Genomic DNA, 20,479 nt, shown 5'->3' on the forward strand with positions numbered 1-20,479 from the left:
CGGCTGGACAGAGAGGATACCTGAGATGGCATGGAGCCCAGCAGAGACCAAGACCGGATCTGTGGGGCAATGACAACTGGGGGGGATCTGGAGTCAGAGAACTGGCAAGTGAAGGCTGCGCTGTCCTGGATGAAAAGTGAGGAGAACTGGCGGGAAATCGAGGCCAAACGTGCTGAAAAGGCGGCGGTGACCGGCGCCTTGAAGCTGGGAACCCGGAAGCTGGACTGAACTGCCCACGCGGCCACTTCCGGTGCGGAGAGCTGGCCCCGCCAAATGTACTTCGGCTTTTTTCGTGCGAACCCTGAGAGCCTGGCTGGCCCAGGCAGATGTATCTCACATGTACATAACGAGAGCCACAGTAAATTCTGTTTCACAAAATAGCAATAATAATAATAAAGACTATTCCTAAACATATAAAAGCAGTGACTGTAAACAGACAGGAGTCATCCTTCTCACTAGGTATGTACATAAATGGTTAATATGGTTCATGTATCTATTGCTGTATGACGACTAGAAATCGTAATGCTTTAGACCAATAACCACTTTATTACTCAGGATTCTGGGGATTGGATAGGTGGTGGTTCTGCCATTCTCTCCCGCTCTCATTTTCCACCTTCTCAGTTGGCCCAGTGTTGGGCTCAGTTGGGAAAGTGAGAATGGTTAAGTGTCTCTTCCCATGTGGACTTTCACCCTCATATAATGTTGGTGATTGTGACTTAATATAGGGGACCCGGCAGGCAAATATCTATCAAGCATATGACTGTGGTATATTTCCTGATAAATGAGTTAAAGTCCCAGAAAGTAGCTTAGATTCAAGTGAAAAGAATGAAATCTTGCCATTTGCAACAAGGTGGATGGAACTAGGTTGTATTATGCTAAGTAAAGTCAGTCAGTCAGAGAAAGGCAAATACTATATGATTTCACTTATATGTGGAATTTAAGAAACAATTATAATAATTGTAATTATAATACAATTGAAATAATTATAATAATTCCTCCTTTCTGGAGGAAAACCATAAGAGACTCTTAAATATAGGGAACAAATGAGGGTTGCTGGAGGGGAGGTAGGTGGGGGGTGAGGTAATTGAGTGATGGACACTGAGGAGGACATTTGATGTAATAAGCACTGGGTGATATAATAAGCAACTGGTGAATCACTAAATTCTCCCCCCAAACTAATACTACACTACATGTGAACTAACTTAAGTTTAAATAAAATCTTGAATGGAAAAAAAAAAAAAAAAAAAAAGAAAGATTCAAGAGGGAAGGCCCTATACAAGAACATTGAGAGATGTGACTGGAAGTTCCACTCACTGAAAAACATTACTGTAATAATTGGCAGTGTGTATGTTTCAAAGTTATTTGATACAATATTCTGACTAGAAATTATTGTTTTGATTAAGCTGAAGTGGTAGCTTCACCTGAAACCATATGTAGAAATATTACTCTTAATTCTTAATTCTTAATTCTTAATTCACAACATGTGTGTTGTGCAAAAGCTCCATTATACCAAGAAGAAAAAGAAAGGTATAAAGTTGTGGCTTGAGCGCCTCGGTGGCTCAGTTGGTTGAGCGACTGCCTTCGGCTCAGGTCATGATCCCGGACTTCCAGGATCGAGTCCCGCATCGGGCTCCCAGCTCCTTGGGGAGTCTGCTTCTCCCTCTGACCTTCTCCTCTCTCATGCTCTCTCTCTCATTCTCTCTCAAATAAATAAATAAAATCTTAAAAAATAAAAAAAAATAAAGTGGCTTTTCAAGAACCATTACATATAGTAAATCAATACTGCTTATTGCTTACAATAATGTTTATCTAGCAATTATAGATTTGCAATACAAATTTGTATTTGTATAATAAGCAATTACAGATTTGAAACAACACTATGAATCAGAAAGTCATAAACTCAGAATGCTCAAATAATTGTAAGATATGAAAGAAGAGTTAACTGAAGAGTGAAAAATTTTTTAAAGAATAATTTTTTATTATGTTCAGTTAGTCACTGTATAGTACATAATTAGTTTTGATGCAGCGTTCAGTGACTGATTAGTTAAGTATAATACCCAGTGCTCATCACAGCACGTGCCCTCCTTAATACCCATCACCCTGTTATCCCCCTCTCCCCTCTGAACCCCCCAGATTGTTTCTCCAGGTCCATAGTCTCTCATGGTTCATCTCCCTCTCTGACTTCTCCCTTTGGATTTCCCTCCCTTCCCCTATGGTCCTCGATGCTAGTGCTTATGTTCCACAAATGAAACTTTTAAGTGAAACTTAAAAGTGGTTTCACTCATAAGTGAAGTTATGGTCTCACTCATAAGTAAAACCATATGATAATTGTATTTCTCTGCTTGGCTTACTTCACTTAACATAATCCCCTCCAGTCCATCCATGTCGATGCAAATGGTGGGTACTCATTGTTTCTGATGGCTGAATATTATTCCATTGTGTATATGAACCACATCTTTATCCATTCATCAGTTGAAGGGCATCTCCACTCCCTTCACAGTTTGGCTATTGTGGATATTGCTGCTATGAACATTGGGGTACACATGCCCCTTCTTTTCACTAAGTATGTATCTTTGGGGTAAATAACTAGTAGTACAATTACTGGGTCATAGCGTAGATCTATTCTTAGTATCAAGGAACCTCAATACTGTTTTCCATAGTGGCTGTACAAGGTTGCATTCCCACCAACAGTGTAAGAAGGTTACCCTTTTTTCACATCCTCACCGACATTTGTTGTTTCCTGATTTGTTAATTTTTGCCACTCTAACTGATGTAAGGTGATATTTCATAGTGCTTTTGATTTGCATTTCCCTGATGGCTAGTGAAGCTGAGCATTTTCTCATGTGTCTGTCAGCCATTTGCATGTCTTTTTTGGAGAAGTGTCTGTCCATGTCTTCTGCCCATTTTTTGACTGGGTTATTAGTTTTTTGAGTGTTGAGTTAAAGAAGTTCTTTATAGATCTTGGATATCAGCCTTTTCTCTGTAATGTCATTTGAAATATCTTCTCCCATTCCGTGTGCTGCCTCTTAGTTTTGTGACTATTTCCTTTGCTGTGCAGAAGCTTATTATCTTGATGAAATCCCAAAAGTTCATTTTTGCTTTTGTATCCCTTGCCTTTGGAGACGTATCTTGAAAGAAGTTACTACAGCCAATGTCAAAGAGATTACTGCCTATGTTTTCCTCTAGGATTTTGATGGATTCCTGTCTCACATTGAGATCTTTCATCCATTTTGAGTTTAGAAGATTGAGAATTTTTTTTTTTCAAAAACTGGTAATGTACAATGAACGCCTGGGTGGCTCAGTAGGTTAAGCGTCCGACTCTCAATTTCAGCTTAGGTCACGATCTCAGAGTCCTGAGATCGAGCCCTGCATCAAGCTTCATGCTCAGTGGGGAGTATGCTTGCTATTCTCTCTCTCCCTCTCTCTCTCTGCCTCCTTCCCCACTCTCTCTCTCTCTAAAATAAATAAACACTTTTTAAAAATTGGTAATGTGCAAAGTGAAATCATAATGAAAGACCATTACGTATTTCTTACAATGGCTAAAATTAAAAAGACTGATAAAAAGCCAACTGTTGGTGAGGAAGTAGAACTAGAAATCTCATACACTGCTGGTAGGACTGTAAAAATAAGATAACCATTTTGAAAAACATATGCCTAACATGTGATTCAGCCACTCTACTCACAGGTATTGGTCCCAAAGGGAAAAAAAGCATATGTTTATACAAATACTTGAAAATTATGTTCATAGCAGCACTATTTGTAAAAGCCAAAGTCTACAAAACAACTGAAATATCCATCAACAGGTGAATGGGTAATCAATATTCATGATATGATACTAGTCAACAATAAAAATAAATTATTGATAAATGCAACAACATGGGTGAATCTCAAAATAAATATGCTACATAACAGAAGCCTGACCAAAGATGCTATATGATTCCATTTACATAAACATCATAGAAAATGCAAACTAACCTATTGTGATCACTAGTCATCTAAAGAAAAGGAGCTGAGAGGGAAGAGTTATAAAGGAACACAAGGAATATTTTGGGGGTGATGGTTTCCATAGGTGTATACATATGTCAAACACAAAACTGTACACTTTATATATAGCTTATTTTATGCCAATTATGCTTCAATAAAGTCATTAAAAGCATGTTCATACAGGTTTTTTGGTATTATTTATGATTCTAAATGGGGATTTTGTCAGTATATCAGGAAGCTGTGTTAATAAATGAAATTGACAGCATTTTAATTTTTTGTGCTACAACCCAACAGCAATTGAATACAAAGTACTCTAGCTCAACTGAACAGAGAAAACCAGGAGAAACCAGGTTCTTTATGGCTCAGTCTGACCATGTGTTAAGGCATGCTTAGGCATACAATGTACTTAGAACTTGTTTCTATACAGTCTTTGTCCATTTTGCTCTTTTCTCCCTAATTTAACTGTCTCGACACTTCTGTACACACCCGTTACAAAAAAGTATCTTCACTTCCTTTTTTGGTAAAATTCCTTATTACTAGTGGGTTTTTTTAATCAGTATTAACATTTCTATTTAAAATTTCTAACTTTTAATTAGTATTATTGCTCGATAACAACACAGCAGAAATTTCCTCCATATTTGTTTTCCCCATAAACTCTGTTTTAGTGTGGAATTTTACTGAATAGAAGTGTGCTGCTCCTCCCAATACACTCCATATTGTCTGCACCCTGCTCCCTGCCACGGGAGACTGACCCATACAGTATGGATTGCTTCAGCGGGCTCTCAGAACCTTCAGAACTCAGCCTCTGGCTTCTGGCTAGGTTCAGCCTGAAGGAGCCATTTAGAGAAATGAAAGTATATAGTTGCCATACCCCTCAGTGCTCCGCTGTCAAGTTATTACACGTAAACCAAATCCTTACACCAGAGTTTCTGTATGTGAACCTTTTGATAGGACTCCCTTCACAGTTTCTGCTAATGGCTCTCTTTCCTTGCCTAGAAATGGTAAAAAGTCTCAGCTCCCACATATTTGACTTGAACTTTCCTCAAATTACTCAGTTTGAGTATTCATCTGTTTCCAGGTTTTCAGGGATACATGTAGCATATAATAGCAAGTAAGGAAGTTCTTTAAAAAACTAAGCCAACATTCCTTTGGTTTGGTCACTTATATGCAAACATTTTGGTGGGCCTTTTGAGATTTGTACCAATTTCAGGATCACAAGGAAATATACAGTAATGTCTGTAAATATGACCTTGCAACACACCCCTTAGGAGTGTCCATAGTTCAGATACTATTTTTTAAAATAAACGTATTTTTCAAGCTTTCCGTGGTTAAAATATTACATAATAATGTGTGTCTCAGTTTACAGATTTGTCCAGCATGTGTTTTAAAACTTTGTAAGCGTAAGTCAAGTGTGTAATATTCTGGCTCTCTGCCTTCCCCCTATAGGAAAATTAAAAATTTGCTTTAAGCAAGAAAGTGAATACAGTAAATGCTGCATGATTAACATTCATGCTAGTGACTTTTGTTGACTAAAGGCAGTGCAACATTTCAAGATATATAAAGTGTATCTCTAAGCCACATGAGAGAAAGTACTTAAGTAGTAATAGTAAAGTCATCTTGTTTCCTTAAGATTTCATTACATCCACAATCAGATGAACAGGGCATACTCTAGATATAAAGTCCAGAGCCCCGTGAGCAATCCATGATACTGGATACCCTACTATGCTGATCCATTGCATTAAAAACCTTTATGCCAATGTGGCAGCTCTGATAAATGGTATGCCAAAAATGTAAAAGACCATTCTTTGAAAACAAGAAAGAGAGCCACAGAGCCAAGCAGAGAGCCAGAAGAAAATGCAGAACACCCATAGGAGTGAAAAATACCAGAGATGGGCAAGTGAAAGACTTGGTCCTTGAAAGAAGGTCAAGGAACTGTTTGGAAAGCTCATATATTAAAGCACCCAAAACTGGAAGAACATCTTAAATCTCTCATGTCTGCAGAAATAACACCAGCCCAAAATGTGATTTCATCAGACCACATGAACACAACAGGATGAAAATTAGTCAAAACTCAAAATACATGCTATCATATGTAACATCATCTGTGACATTTCACCAAAAAAGAAACATTGCATACCTATAACTCCAAGCAATCATCTTCCTAGTTTTAATTAACAGAACTTTTATTTACTTTATACACAACTTGAAATAAAGTCTATTCAGTAACACTTCAGGACACTGAAACACTGCTTAACCTCTACCTAAATAACTACTGCTTTCAGGCAGTGGCTATCAAATACCAGTCCCATGGAATTCTGCCAATCCAAGTTCTGCAACAAAACTGCAAAAAATAAATACTGTGAACTAACTGTATTATATTTAATGAATAGTCCTTAATTTTTAAATTAAGACTTTATTCTTATTTAGCTATTAAACTTACTTTCTTTTTCAAGGTAAATTTAAGATGAAAACAGATATTTATTTGAATATTATTAGGGAACCTGCCCTGTCTTGAAATTACTTCGTTTTTGACAAAGGTTGGCACTGAACTTCATTAAATAAGAGCGTTCCTTGGCCTTGGCAACTGCAATACAATATGGTTCAAGATTCTGCCCAATACGGGTGTCATGGCTGTGTGCTTATTCATTCTGGGCAGCCATTATGCACATCCACAGGTTCACTGAGGGGGGCAAGGAAGAAAGGGCTGTCCATTATTCATATTACTGGAGTCTAAAAGAAAGACACAGGAGCTCTCTGGAGTTCATCTTACTATGTGTCAAAGGACTTAGAGAACATCAGTTAAGAAAGCATTTCGCTGATTAATGAAAAATAAGTCCTTTATGCCCATCTACCCCTTCTAGAAGGTTATACAATACTGCAGTGCATAATAGAAAAAAAACAAAAACAATTTTTAAGTGTTTCTTAAATTAACTAATTCTATTTCCCAATGCCGGTGTCCTTTGTATATTACTGCTATCATGCAAAGGAGATTCCCTTTGTGTTTACTAAACATTGTATTCACATGAAGAAGAAACAATCAGGGAGGTCCCTTCACACTCTGAAAAATTGCAGCTAAGTAGCTGCAAAACAGTATGCATCACACTGCTTAAAACAATAAAAGTAAAATCAACAACAAAAGTATATTCCATTTCTACAGAAATACTGAGACAAAATATACACAAAACAAAAAGTCTCCTAAGAAGTTACTGTTTAAATAAGTGTGTAAATATAACTTACTTGCTACATTTTAAAATAATTCTTTATCAACTCTAAAAATAACTGCCCAGAAAACAGGAAAGTAAGTTTAATACATGAACAAGAAGTTAGAGTACCCTAAATGCAAAGGCATGTTCCATCTACAGACTTGGAAAATGGGCAAAGACCTGGGTCCACAACTAACTGTGACTGAACCTCACTTAATTTTAGTTTCCTCATGTATAAAATGAGGATAATACAATCTCTTTCAGAGGCTTGTTTTATGATTAAATGATGTTACATAGTGGAAAATATTTAATAGACCTGATACATAGTAGGCATTCAACATTTGCTTTCCATTCCCCAGTGCTATATTAGCACAGTCAATAAGCATATGCCTCATAAAAATTTTGGGTTATAACTTCTTTAAAATCCCAGAATCTGGGAAACAGATTCTAAAAGAATTGACCTATAACTAGATTTCTCTGTTGTTATATTCAGCTTTGGAGTTATTAAAAAGTGTCTAGTCTATTCAATATCACCATCTGCTAACCTACTGCCCACTTAGAATAACTCTTAAAACATACACATACTCTGGTGCCTGGGTGGCTCAGTCATTAAGTGTCTGCCCTCAGCTCAGGTCATGATCCCAGGGTCCTAGAATGGAACCCCGCATCAGGCTCCCTGCTCTGCGTGAAGCCTGCTTCTCCCTCTCCCACTCCCCTGCTTGTGTTCCCTCTCTCACTATATCTCTCTCTGTCAAATAAATAAATAAAATCTTTAATATATAAATACACACACACACACACACACACAGCACTGGCTCAGATTAGAGAAAATTGTATTCACCAACAATCATAACACTTCCAAGAAACACAATCCTGGGGCGCCTGGGTGGCTCAGCGGGTTAAAGCCTCTGCCTTCGGCTCGGGTCATGATCCCAGGGTTCTGGGATCAAGCCCCACATGGGGCACTCTACTCCGCAGAGAGCTTGCTTCCTCCTCTCTCTCTCTCTCTCTCTCTCTCTGCCTGCCTCTCTGCCTACTTGTGATCTCTGTCTGTCAAATAAATAAATAAAATCTTAAAAAAAAAAAAAAAAGAAACACAATCCTACATGAAATGTCCTTCTTGAGACTATAAACATTCTGACAAAGATATTACACACAACAGTTGTTTATTGTAATCAGATCAGCAAATAAATAAGTGAAAACAAAACGGGTATTTCCTGCCATTGTCTTCCACTGGAAAGAAAGGTATAAAACAAGAGAGAAAAAAGACAGCATACAGGCAAGAGAGAGCTTATATCCAGTAACAACAGGATATATCATGCTCAAAGTTCCGGTCCATGAAATGACTTATGAACTTAATTCAAAAGTATCTTTACATTTATTCATCAATAATCACTCTTAAAACAACACAGCAAATGATACAAACATATAAAAGTCTCTTACTAGAATGATTCCTCTACTATGAAATAATTTCAGGAGCAGAAACGAGAGGAGGAAAATAAATATCTACAACAGACTTTTTGTAATAGGCAAATGCTATTGTAATTAGGACTAAATTCACTGTCCCTATGGTGATTAATTTTATATGTCAATAGGACTAGGCCACAATAACCAGATTTGGTCAAATATTATTCTAGATGTTTCTGAGAAAGTAGTTTTTACATAAGATTAATATTTAAATCGGTAAAGTTTGAGTTAAGCAGATTATGTTCTATAATCTGAGTGTGCCTCATCCAATCAGTTGAAAGCCTTAACAGGAAAAACTACTGATCTCCTTGGAGGAAGAGACAATTCCATCTTTGGACTGGGACTGCAACTCTTCCCTCAGTGTCTAGATTTGGACTTGCCAGTCTTCACAGTCATGTGAGCCAATTTCTTAAAATCTCAATCTCAACCTCCCTCTCCCTCTCTCTCTCTCTCTCCATACAACTACACACATATATACCCCACATCATACTGGTTTTGTTTCTTTGGAAACCCTAACTAATATGACCCCCATACCATTAAATGCATCCCTCAACAAATGATCCCATCACCAAATGCATATAATCACGTTACCCTTCCTTTTTGCCTTATTTTTTTATAAAGTGATACCTCAATAAATGAATCTTGTAAAAACAAAAGCAATCTCCTTCATCATACTAACGTTAGCAGGGTTGATAAGGAGTAGAAAACCTTTCAAAAAAAGCAAACCCAACTCAGCAGGTAGATGAATGCCTTCCACGAACACATCTTTTCATGGAGTTTCCACAGGTCTACATGCCCCTGAACTACAGAGGGCTAAACATCAGGAAAACAGAAGTCAACCAAGCGGCTTTACCATAGCGGCTAACCCTCTTTGTAGCCTCCCACTCTTGTTCAGCTCCTCTGTAAACACATCAGTTCCCTAATTCTCGTGCTCTCATGTACTGAGTCCCTCTAGTGAATCACTTCACTTCTCACTCTTCAACTCCAGATTTCCGTTACGTTTTCTTAATTTCTAACTCCTTATTGAGGTGCTCTATTTGTTGAGTCACTGTTACCACACTTTCTTTAATTTTAGAAACACGACTCATTTACTTCTTAGAACATATTTTAAATCCTTATCTGTAAAATTTAACATCCAGAGACTAGCAGAACAGTTCCTACTCCCTCCCTTTTTTTCCTCAACGTGACACACTTTCTTGTTTCTTGGAATGTGTCCTAACTTTATGTTGAAAACTCAACATTAAAATTATATAAATATAATACAGTATAACAACTCTGTAAATCTGTCTCCCTCTACAATGTGTAGTTACTAATATCTCTGCTCAGTTTTACTTTTCTTTAATTCTTATTATTTTAAAGCCTGGTTTCCTTGGGTTGCCCCAAGTCTATGTAGCTCAGTGGTTAGTCAATGATTCAACAGAGAATTTACTCAAATACTCAATAAAGGCTGTCATCCTTTCCAAAAGGATCTGTGTGTGGGTACTGCAGCACATTCAACATTCAGAACAGTTTCAAGGCTCCCAAGATTTTAGTTTGGTCTCCATAAAAGTTACTATGATAAAAAACACATAAACTTAAAAAAAAAAAACTTAATGATGCTAATCTTTTATTTCAAGACTGAATTCTGATCTATTGCTTGTCTTCTTTTGTCTCCGGCTATCACCCTGCATATGAGAAAACAATAAACAGAAATCACAAGACCGGAGCCACAGGAAACCCTAAATATGCTTTTAATTCTTTTCTCTTCTTTCTTGTAAGAGCATTGTCTTACAGTAACAAGGATTTTAAGATACCAAAATTCACCCTCTGAAATAACAATACAAATTTTTAATTGTGGTTCAAAGAATTTTTTAATTTCCTTACCCAGAAGATCCAGTGCTCTTACAAACACCAAGGAGGGGCCTTTTTTCAGCAAAGTTGTCACACTTTTGAGTACCTGAAAAGGAATATAAAACAAAAGGTAAAATAAAACTTTGAGAAGGATTCTTTTACACTTTCCATTATTTTCATGCTCTCAAAATACAGGCAGCTAAAAAGATAGCAAAACATTCATGACAAATTGACATAATACACTTGATTGAACAAAAATAAAACAGCTATAAATAAACCTATAACTATTTTTAAAATTGAAACAGCATTTAAAATATCTTTTTTAAAAAGTTGGCACCAACTTCAATCTTATACACACGCTACATGAGATCAAAAACCACCCTGAACTCCACCAATTAATTACCTAAGACTAGTATAATTTTCATGTCAAAAGTAATTAAAGGGCGGTAAGGACAGAAAAATTATAAAATTATAGGCCATTATCAATATACATAAATGCAAAAATCCTTTTAAAAATAGTAAACTGGATAGCAATATATTAGAAAAAAAATAAAATCTCATAACAAAGTTGGATTACCCAAGTAATAATTTCACATTACAAAACCTATTAATGTAATTCATTATATTAGCATTTCAACAAATGCCAAAAAAGCATTTGATTCTACACCTAGTCATGATAAGAACAAAAGAAAACAACAAAAATAAGTTTTCTTTTCCCAATGATTATTTACAAAATATTGTATAACAAAATCATAGATAATGCTTTAGATCATTCCCATGAAAATGAATAATAACACAAGGATACCCAATTAACTGTTCCTATTTAACCCTATAGTGAAAGCCCTAGACAGGATAATGACAATAATTGAACTCAACAATATTACTGGATATAAAACCAATGTAAAATAGCAGCAACAAGCAGAAGAATAGTCAGGAAATACAAAAAGGCTCAGAACCACATAAAAAGGTGCTCAACCTCACACATGAGAGAAATTCCATGTAAAACTATATTGAAAAATTATATTGAAATTTGCTAATTTTGAAGAAGTGAAAATGGTACTATGGTTATAATTTTAAGATCCTTTATCTTTTGGAAATAAATAATAAAATATTAACCAAGAGGCTGGTACAGTATCTGGAAGGGGATAGTTCATAATATTTTGGATGAAAGAGAATAGATGCTAATGAATTAAAAGTAGCCATAAAATGATGGGTAATAGGTTCTTAAAGATTGTTATACTATTTTTACTACTTCTAAGTAAGTTAGAAACTTTCCATTAAAAAACTTTTAATTCTACTAATATACATTGACCTTCACATAAGACCTTCTCAAAAAAATCCAAAAGTCCTGTAAAATTCTCTGGCCATATCAATCAAAATTCTAAATGCAAATAGCCTTTAACAGAGAAATATCACTGCTAAGACTTCACCCTACATATATAATTAGCCATGAGGAAAATAATTTGAATACAAAGTTATTCACTATAGCATTGTTTGTAACAGCAGAAGACTACTAAGTTCCAAATATATAATGAAGTATTTCCCATAGCTGTAAAAAAAACAAATGTATACTGTATGGAAATATTAAATGAAAGCTAAAATATAAAGTGGAAACATATATATATACACACACACACAAAAAAAAAATAGAAAAATACAGAATACTATCCCATCTTTTGTATAACATGGAGAAAGAAAGACTTATTTGCATATATACAAACCTACACACACTCTCTAAGGATACATAAAAAATCCTAACTAATGGTGATCTATGGGAGGGAAAATGGAAAATGCAAAAGACAGGGAAAAAATAGGGAAAAAAGTTTTCACTGTCCATATACTTTGTATGTTCTAGTTTTCAAGCCATACAAATATATTAATTCCTCCCGAAATTTTGCTTTGTTTTTAAATAAGGAGACAAATTCCAGAAGAGACAAGTAAAAGGTTTCATCTTCTGAGACAAGCTGGTAGACTGAAGACCTGCATTTCATTTTATCCCTTCTGAAAATTCCAGTTAGAGTACACTAAATCAAACAGGGTTGAAAACTATATAATGATGTCCACAAATTTTGGAAACAGATAATTGATGACTAACTTAGCAGCCCTAAGTAAAAGTTCAAGCTCGTCATTGGGGGGGTATCTGAGACTTAAACAATTTGATACCTGATTATGTTGGGTACACCTGAGATTTATCCTTATACAATTAGGAGATTGTAAAAGAGCTTGTGAGCTTTCTCTGGAGAATTTAACAAGTCAGTCCATGAAGAAAGACCAAAAGACACTGTCAATCAGAAAGCTCCAACAAAGAGTACAACCAAAGCACCAAACAGTAAATTAAAAATTGACAAACTCAACACAGAACTTTTGACCAGATTTTTAGTTTGCCACTCACAAATATGTGCAGACAATGAAAACAATCATCTGCAAGTGTCTAACTCTAGACAGGAAGAAAGATATCAAAAATTACATATGTATCTATATATATATAATCACTTCACTAATAATTTATAAGATACAAGAGAAGATATTGTAGTCATGGAATAATATAAGAATGCAATGAAAAATGGACTCTTGGAGAATAAAAGGAGCTCCTAGAAATTAAAAAAAAACGAAGATAGATTATTTAATAAACTCAACACAAGGGACAAAGGTAAAATTGAGAAAAATTTCTCAGCAAAAATGTAAAAACTAGAGGAAAACAGCATTAATATACACACACATACACATAAAATGTTAAAGGAACAGTCCAAAGTCAAATTCTGGTCAAAAGTCCAACTTATAGATAGGAGAAGAGAAAAGGAAAAAAAAAAAAAAAAGAAAGAAAGAGAGAGAGAGAGAACAGAGATGAAGAAATCATCTATGAAATATTCTAAAACTTTTTCCCCAGAACAAAAGAATGACTTTATAAGCTCTCTGAAGCTCTGGAACAATAGATTCAACAAACAACATCAATGTGCATCATTTCATGATAGTGATAACAAGAAGTTTCTACAAGCCTCCACGGAGAAAAAAACAGGCTATTTACAGAATCAAGAACTCCAATGGCTGCTTTAGGTATTAATAATACCACAAAACCCTACAGCTAACGCCATATAGACTAAATGCCTTCCCCCTGAGGTGAAGAACAAGGCAAGACTATCCACTCTCATCACTGCTATTTAACATACAATTGGAAGTTCTAGCCAAAGCAATAAAACAAGAAAGAAAGAAAAAAGGCATGCAGATAAGAAAGGTAGAAATAAAATCCTTGGGTGCTGATAACATGACTAATACACAGAATCAACAACCACAAAAACAAACAAACAAACAACAACAACAACAACAAAAACCTAACGCTAATAAGTGAGTTAATCCAGCAAGGTCACAGGAGACAAGATCAACAAACAAAAATCAAACGTGTTTCCTTTTTTTTTTTTTAAGATTTTATTTATTTATTTGAGAAAGAGAGAGAGAGAATAGGAGGAGGGGGTGGGGAGAGGCAGAGGGAGAGGGAGAAGCAGACTCCCCACTGAGCAGGGGAGCCAAAGACAAGAGGCCTGATCCCAGAACCCTGAGATCATAATTTGAGCTGAAGGCAGATGCCTAACTGACTGAGCCACCCAGATTCCCCCCAAATCAAATGTATTTCTATATACTAGTAATGGATTAACTAGTAATGAGACTAACTGTACAATAACAATTTGTACACCTGAAATTAACATTACACTGTTATTACACCAACTGGAATCAAACTTTTTTTAAAAAGTAAAGTAACATTTATAATTGCTCAAATGAAATTAAATGAATAAATCTAACAAAACACATGTAGGATTTATATACTGAAAACTGCAAAATGCTGATAAAAGAAATAAAAGATAATCCAAATACATGGAAATATATAATTGATATGATACACAGATTAAGGAAACAGAAGAGTACAAACAGACCCACACAAATATGGCCAACTAATTTTTATAAAGGTATAATAGCAATTAAACAGAGAAGAATAGTCTTTTCAACAAGTAGTCCTGGAGCAACTGGACATGCAAAGGAAAAAAATAAAACTGGACCTCAAACTGGACCTTTATCCAAAATTAACTCAAAACAGATCACAGATTTATATGTAAAACTATGTAACTTTCAGAAGAAAATCTGCAGGACTTAGGGTTTGGTGAAGAGGTCTCAGACATACACAACATCAAAAAGTATGATGCATAGGACCAAAAAAAAAAAAAAATCAATAAACTGGAATTAAAATTCTTAAAAACAAGCAAAAAAATTAATAAGAAAACAAAAAACAAGCTACACATTGGGGAAAAAAATACTTAGAAAACCCATGTCTGACAAAAAAACTCATACCCACAAAATACAAACTCAAACTCAACACTGAAAAAAAAATACAATCCATTAGAAACTAGGCAAAAGAAATAAAAAGATATTACACTGGAAAGAAGATACGGATGGCAAATAAAACAAGGAAAAGATTCTCAACATTATCAGCCATCAAGAAAATTGAAATTAAGACCAAAATGACATATAATTACAAAGCGATTAGAATAACTAAAACAGAAAATCATGGTAATAACAAGGATTGGTGAAGACACAAAGAAACTAAATCTTTCGTGCATTCTTGGAAATGAAAAATAGTACAACCCCTCTTAAAAAAAGTTTGATGTTTTCTTTAAAAACAGCAAAAGAGGCACCTGGGTGGCTCAGATGGTTAAGTGTCTGCCTTTGGCTCAAGTCATGATCCCAGGTCTTGGGATGGAGCCCTGCATTGGGCTTCCTGCTCAGCAGGGAGTTGGCTTCTTCTTCTCCCTTTGCCCCTCCTCCCCACTCATTCTTTCTCTCTCACTCAAATAAATAAATAATCTTTTTTTAAAAAAAAGAGTAACAATAACTTATACTTCCCATACATCCCAGCAATCACAGTACTGGGCATTTATCCCAAAGAACTAAAAAATTATGTCCACACAAACCAGTACACAAAGTTTTACAGGACTTTTATTCAAAACAGCCCGAAAGGGAAATCATCCTAGATGTCATACAACAGATGAATATCTCTATACCATGTAATACTAATCAATACACAAGTAGAACTGTTCATATGTTAAACAACTTGGATATACCTCAAGAACATCATGCTAAATGGAAAAGCCAATCTCAAAACTTTACATACTGTGTAATTCCAGTTATGTAATTCTAGTTATTGTCCACCAATGTCATTTCTTGGTTTATATATTATTCTGTACTTATATATGAGGTAACCATGAAGAAAAACTAGGTAAAGGGTATGCAATACCCCTCTCTGGTATTTTTGCAACTTCCTAAAATATCTAGTATTTCAGAAAACTTGCTAGGGTTGGTTTATAAATGTTTTTCTATAAATATTAAAAATTTGGGTTTTACTCTTACTGGGTATTTACCCTAAAGATACAAACGTAGTGATCCGAAGGGGCACATGCACCCAAATGTTTATAGCAGCAATGTCTACAATAGCCAAACTATGGAAAGAACCTAGATGTCCATCAAAAGATGAATGGATAAAGAAGATGTGGTATATATACACAATGGAATACTATGCAGCCATCAAAAGAAATGAAATCTTGCCATTTGCGACGACGTGGATGGAACTAGAGGGTATCGTGCTTAGCGAAATAAGTCAATCGGAGAAAGACAACTATCATATGATCTCCCTGATAGGAGGAAGTGGAGATGCAACATGGGGGGTTAAGGGGGTAGGAGAAGAATAAATGAAACAAGATGGGATTGGGAGGGAGACAAACCATAAGTGACTCTTAATCTCACAAAACAAACTGAGGGTTGCTGGGGGGAGGGGGGTTGGGAGAAGGGGGTGGGGTTATGGACATTGGGGAGGGTATGTGCTATGGTGAGTGCTGTGAAGTATGTAAACCTGGCGATTCACAGACCTGTACCCCTGGGGATAAAAATATATGTTTATAAAAAATTAAAAATTAAAAAAAAAGGTATGTATATCAGGGCGCCTGGGTGGTTAAGTTGGTTAAGCGTCTATCTTCAGCTCAGGTCATGATCCCAAGGTCCAGGGATCCAGCCCTGCATCAGGCTCTCCGCTCAACAGGGAGTCTGCTTCCCTGCCCCCTGCCTGCTTCTCTGCCTACTTGTGATCTCTCTCTCTCTGCCAAATAAATAAATAAAATCTTTTTTTAAAAAAGGTATGTATATAAAAGAATGAGAAAACAAGCCACAGTCAGGAGACATCTTTGCAAAAGACACATCTGATAAAGGACAGTTTTTAAAAACATACAAAGAACTTGTGCAAAAATAATGAATACTGTTATGCTGAAAAAAATAAAATTTAAAAAAAAATCAAAAAAAAAAAAAAAAAAAAAAACATACAAAGAACTCAACACTGAACAATAAGAAAGTGAAGAACCCAAATCAAAAAGTGGAAAAAAGATCTGAACAGACACCTAACCAAAGATGATATACAGATGGCAAACAGGTATATGAAAAAATGCTCCACATCATATGTCATCAAGGAAATTAAAATTAAAACAACGAAATATCACTACACACCTATTAGAATGGCCAAGATCCATAACAATGACCATAACAAATGTTGGCAAAGATTTGGAGAACAGGAACTCTTATTCCTTGCTAGTAGGAATGCAAAATAGTATAGCCACATTGGAAAACAGTTTGGCAGTTTCTTACAAAACTAAAGATACTCATACCACCCAATCCAGTAATCACACTCCTTGGTATTTACCCAAAGTTATTGAAAGCTTTGTCCACACAAAAACTTGCACACATGTTTGTAGGATTTTTTTAAAGATTTTATTTATTTACTTGACAGAGAGATAGAGAGAGAACACAAGTAAGCAGAGCAGCAGGCAGAATGAGAGAGAAGCAGGCTCTCCGCTGAGCAGAGAGCCCGATGCGGGGCTCAATCCCAGGACCCTAGAATCATGACCTGAGCTGAAGGCAGCTGCTTAACCAACTGAGCCACCCAGGCACCCCTGTTCGTAGCATTTTTATTTTAGTTGCCAAAACTCAGAAGCAATTAGGACATCCTTCAGTAGGTGAGTGGATAAACTGTGATATATCCAGACAATGGAATATTATTCAGGACTAAAATGAAATGAACTATCAATCCATGAAAAAAACATGGGGGAAAATTAAATTTGCCACTGAGTAAAAGAAGTCAACCTGAAAAAGCTACCTACTATGTGACCATCATACGACATTCTGGAAAAGGCAAAACTACGGAGACAATATGAGACTGACGCACCACCTACTGCGCTAATGAGGCACCTAAAACTATGGAGACAATAAAAAGATCAGTTGTTATCAGAGGTTTACAGGAAGGAGAGATTAATTCATAGAGCACAAATGATGTTTAAGGCAGTGACACTATTCTGTATGATATTACAATGATGGGTATATGGCATACTCATTTGTCAAAACCCATAGAATATATAACACCAGTAGGGAATTATAATATAATCTACAGACTTTGGGTGGTAATCATGTATCAATTTAGGTGTCAACATGGAAAGACGTGGATAGTGGGAGAATAGGAGGGTAGGCAGGGGGTACACAGGAACCCTCTGTGCTTTCCATCCAATTCTGTTATACAAATAAAACTGCTCTTAAAATATTAATTTTTTTTAAAGATTTTATTTATTTATTTGACAGATCACAAGCAGGCAGAGAGGCAGGCAGAGAGAGAGGAGGAAGCAGGCTCCCTGCTGAGCAGAGAGCCCGATGCGGGGCTTGATCCCAGGACTCTGAGATCATGACCTGAGCCGAAGGCAGCGGCCCAACCCACTGAGCCACCCAGGCGCCCCTAAAATATTAATTTTTAAAAAAAGACATACCAAGCTCTTAAATACTCATGTTCATTGCAGCATTATTCATAATAACCAAAAGGTGAAAGCAACCCAAAGGTCCATCAATGGATTGAATGGATAATGAAAATGTGCTATATACACACAATGAAATATTATCCAGCTTTTAAAAAGAAGAAAATCCTGTTATATGCTACATATGGATAAATCTTGAGGACATTATGCTAAGTGAAATATGCCGGTCACAAAAAGACAACTCCATTACTCTACTTACACGAAGCATCTAAAGTAGTTAAACTCATAGAAACAGAAAGTCGAATGTGGTTACCGTGGGCTGGGCCTGGGCCAGGGAGAGATGGAGAGCTGTTACACAATGGATACAGAGATTCAATTTCACAAGTTGAAAAAGTTCTAGAGATCTATGTACATACTAAACACTACTGAACCAAATGGTGATCTAAAGATGGTAAACTTCACATGATTTTTACTACAACTAAAAATTTTGAAAAAGGTAGAAGTAAGTTGTGCACATATATGGGTACACCAGGGCAAGCATGCACATTGATGTGCATACATACACATACAGATATTCAGTTACATTACACACTAACCTCATAAACATCAATTTCAAAAATTGGGATATACCTTTTAGGGGATTAGGATAAAGATATTTAGAAGAGGTAGCCAGGGTACTTCAGCATGCTATTAACAATGTCTCATTTTTTCACTGGCTGATAAAAAGTAGCTGTAATGTTTAGAATCCATGTTAACAGAACACTCCAAAAATAATGGGGACTGACCCAGAAGAGACAGGCTAATGGTTATACATTTCGATTGTGACATGATATACCTAATATGACATTTTTAAATTGTTAATATAATTATACAAAATAGGTTAAGACTAACTGTATCATTCCTTGACAGACTATACTAACATGTGAATATGATAAAGATAAAAGATAAAAACACAATTAGTATTTATGAATAAAGTTCTCACTATTTAATTTTCTAGGAGCTTAAATAATCAATGTGTTAAGTCTTTGCAAATTACTAATTTACTATAGATTTGTACTGTTACTCCTGCTCAACAAATAAATCAAATTTCACAATTAACAATATAACTTCAATCAAGTACAAGTTAACAATTAACTCACCCAAAGCCCACAGTATTTATGTTCCAAATTAATTATAGGTGAACTTCATCTATGGAAGCCCAATTCTTCACTCCTAACATATTTCACCTTCACCTTCAACAAATAACCATTCTACTTCTACTTCCTGGTGTCTAGAACGTCTTTACAATTTGTACCTGTATTATACATAACAATTTGATATTTTGATGAATGAAACATCATGTCTTTAAAATGCAAATAATACTGGTGAGAATGGTTTGATGGTTTTGTGTTTCTCAAACCTGAATGGAAGAACTCCCATTGGTTTCAGCTACCTAACAGGTTATATCAGTACTCCTGACTTTGCACTAGAAGGTCAGCCATCCAACAATTACTGAAGACTTGGATTCTTCACAGATATTCGAAGAGAGCCAAGCAAAAATTTAAACACAAAATAAAACCTTAACTTGCAAATGGCTGAACCTCCAACATAACTACTACCAACACCAGGCAGGCAGAAAAGACCAGAGTCAACAATAAGCAAACAAATAATAATGGAACCTCCAAATTCATTTGAGTCATGCTCTTCAGTTAAAAAAAAAAAAAAATAATTCTAATTTCAGAGTCAGAAAACTAGGTAACAAAACCTTACCTCTGCTTTAAATAATGTATTGTAGATGGTTTGAATATTTTTAAAGTGTTAGTATAAAAATTCTACAATCTCATGAACACTGTAGCTATTAACCTGATTTTTCATGCAGTAGAAATAGGAGCATGTACTCTCCATGATGCCTAATGGAGTCACCACCCTCCCATAATGTAATCCTCCAAATTGTAGAGGATTAACTTTTTATATATAAAATTGTGTTTATTTGCATGTACAATAGAGAGAATGACGTTACACACACCTGTTCTACAGCATTTAACAGAATGTAGCATTATGATTGAAATGAAAAGCGGCTAGCCAAATCCATCAAATATAAAAACTATTGCAATCCTGTTGCAAAGTCCTTTTGTTAAACTCCTTTTATTCTAAATCCTTTTAATTCTGTCCTATAACACTAAAACATTT

The 20,479-nt window shown here is 35.6% G+C and overlaps 1 protein-coding gene across 9 annotated transcripts in view; it reads right to left on the reverse strand.

Moving 5' to 3' along the window:
- BCAS3 (BCAS3 microtubule associated cell migration factor) overlaps positions 1 to 20,479 on the reverse strand; it is a 592,326-nt gene that overhangs the window by 490,238 nt on the left and 81,609 nt on the right. For all 9 annotated transcript variants that reach the window (XM_047708851.1, XM_047708852.1, XM_047708848.1 and 6 more), the window contains exon 7: positions 10,518 to 10,590. In XM_047708851.1, the coding sequence (XP_047564807.1) occupies positions 10,518 to 10,590 (73 nt within the window). The remainder of the gene's footprint in view (positions 1 to 10,517; positions 10,591 to 20,479) is intronic.

The sequence above is a fragment of the Lutra lutra genome, chromosome 16 (genome assembly GCF_902655055.1).
Source record: "Lutra lutra chromosome 16, mLutLut1.2, whole genome shotgun sequence".
NCBI classification, from domain to species: Eukaryota; Metazoa; Chordata; class Mammalia; order Carnivora; family Mustelidae; genus Lutra; species Lutra lutra.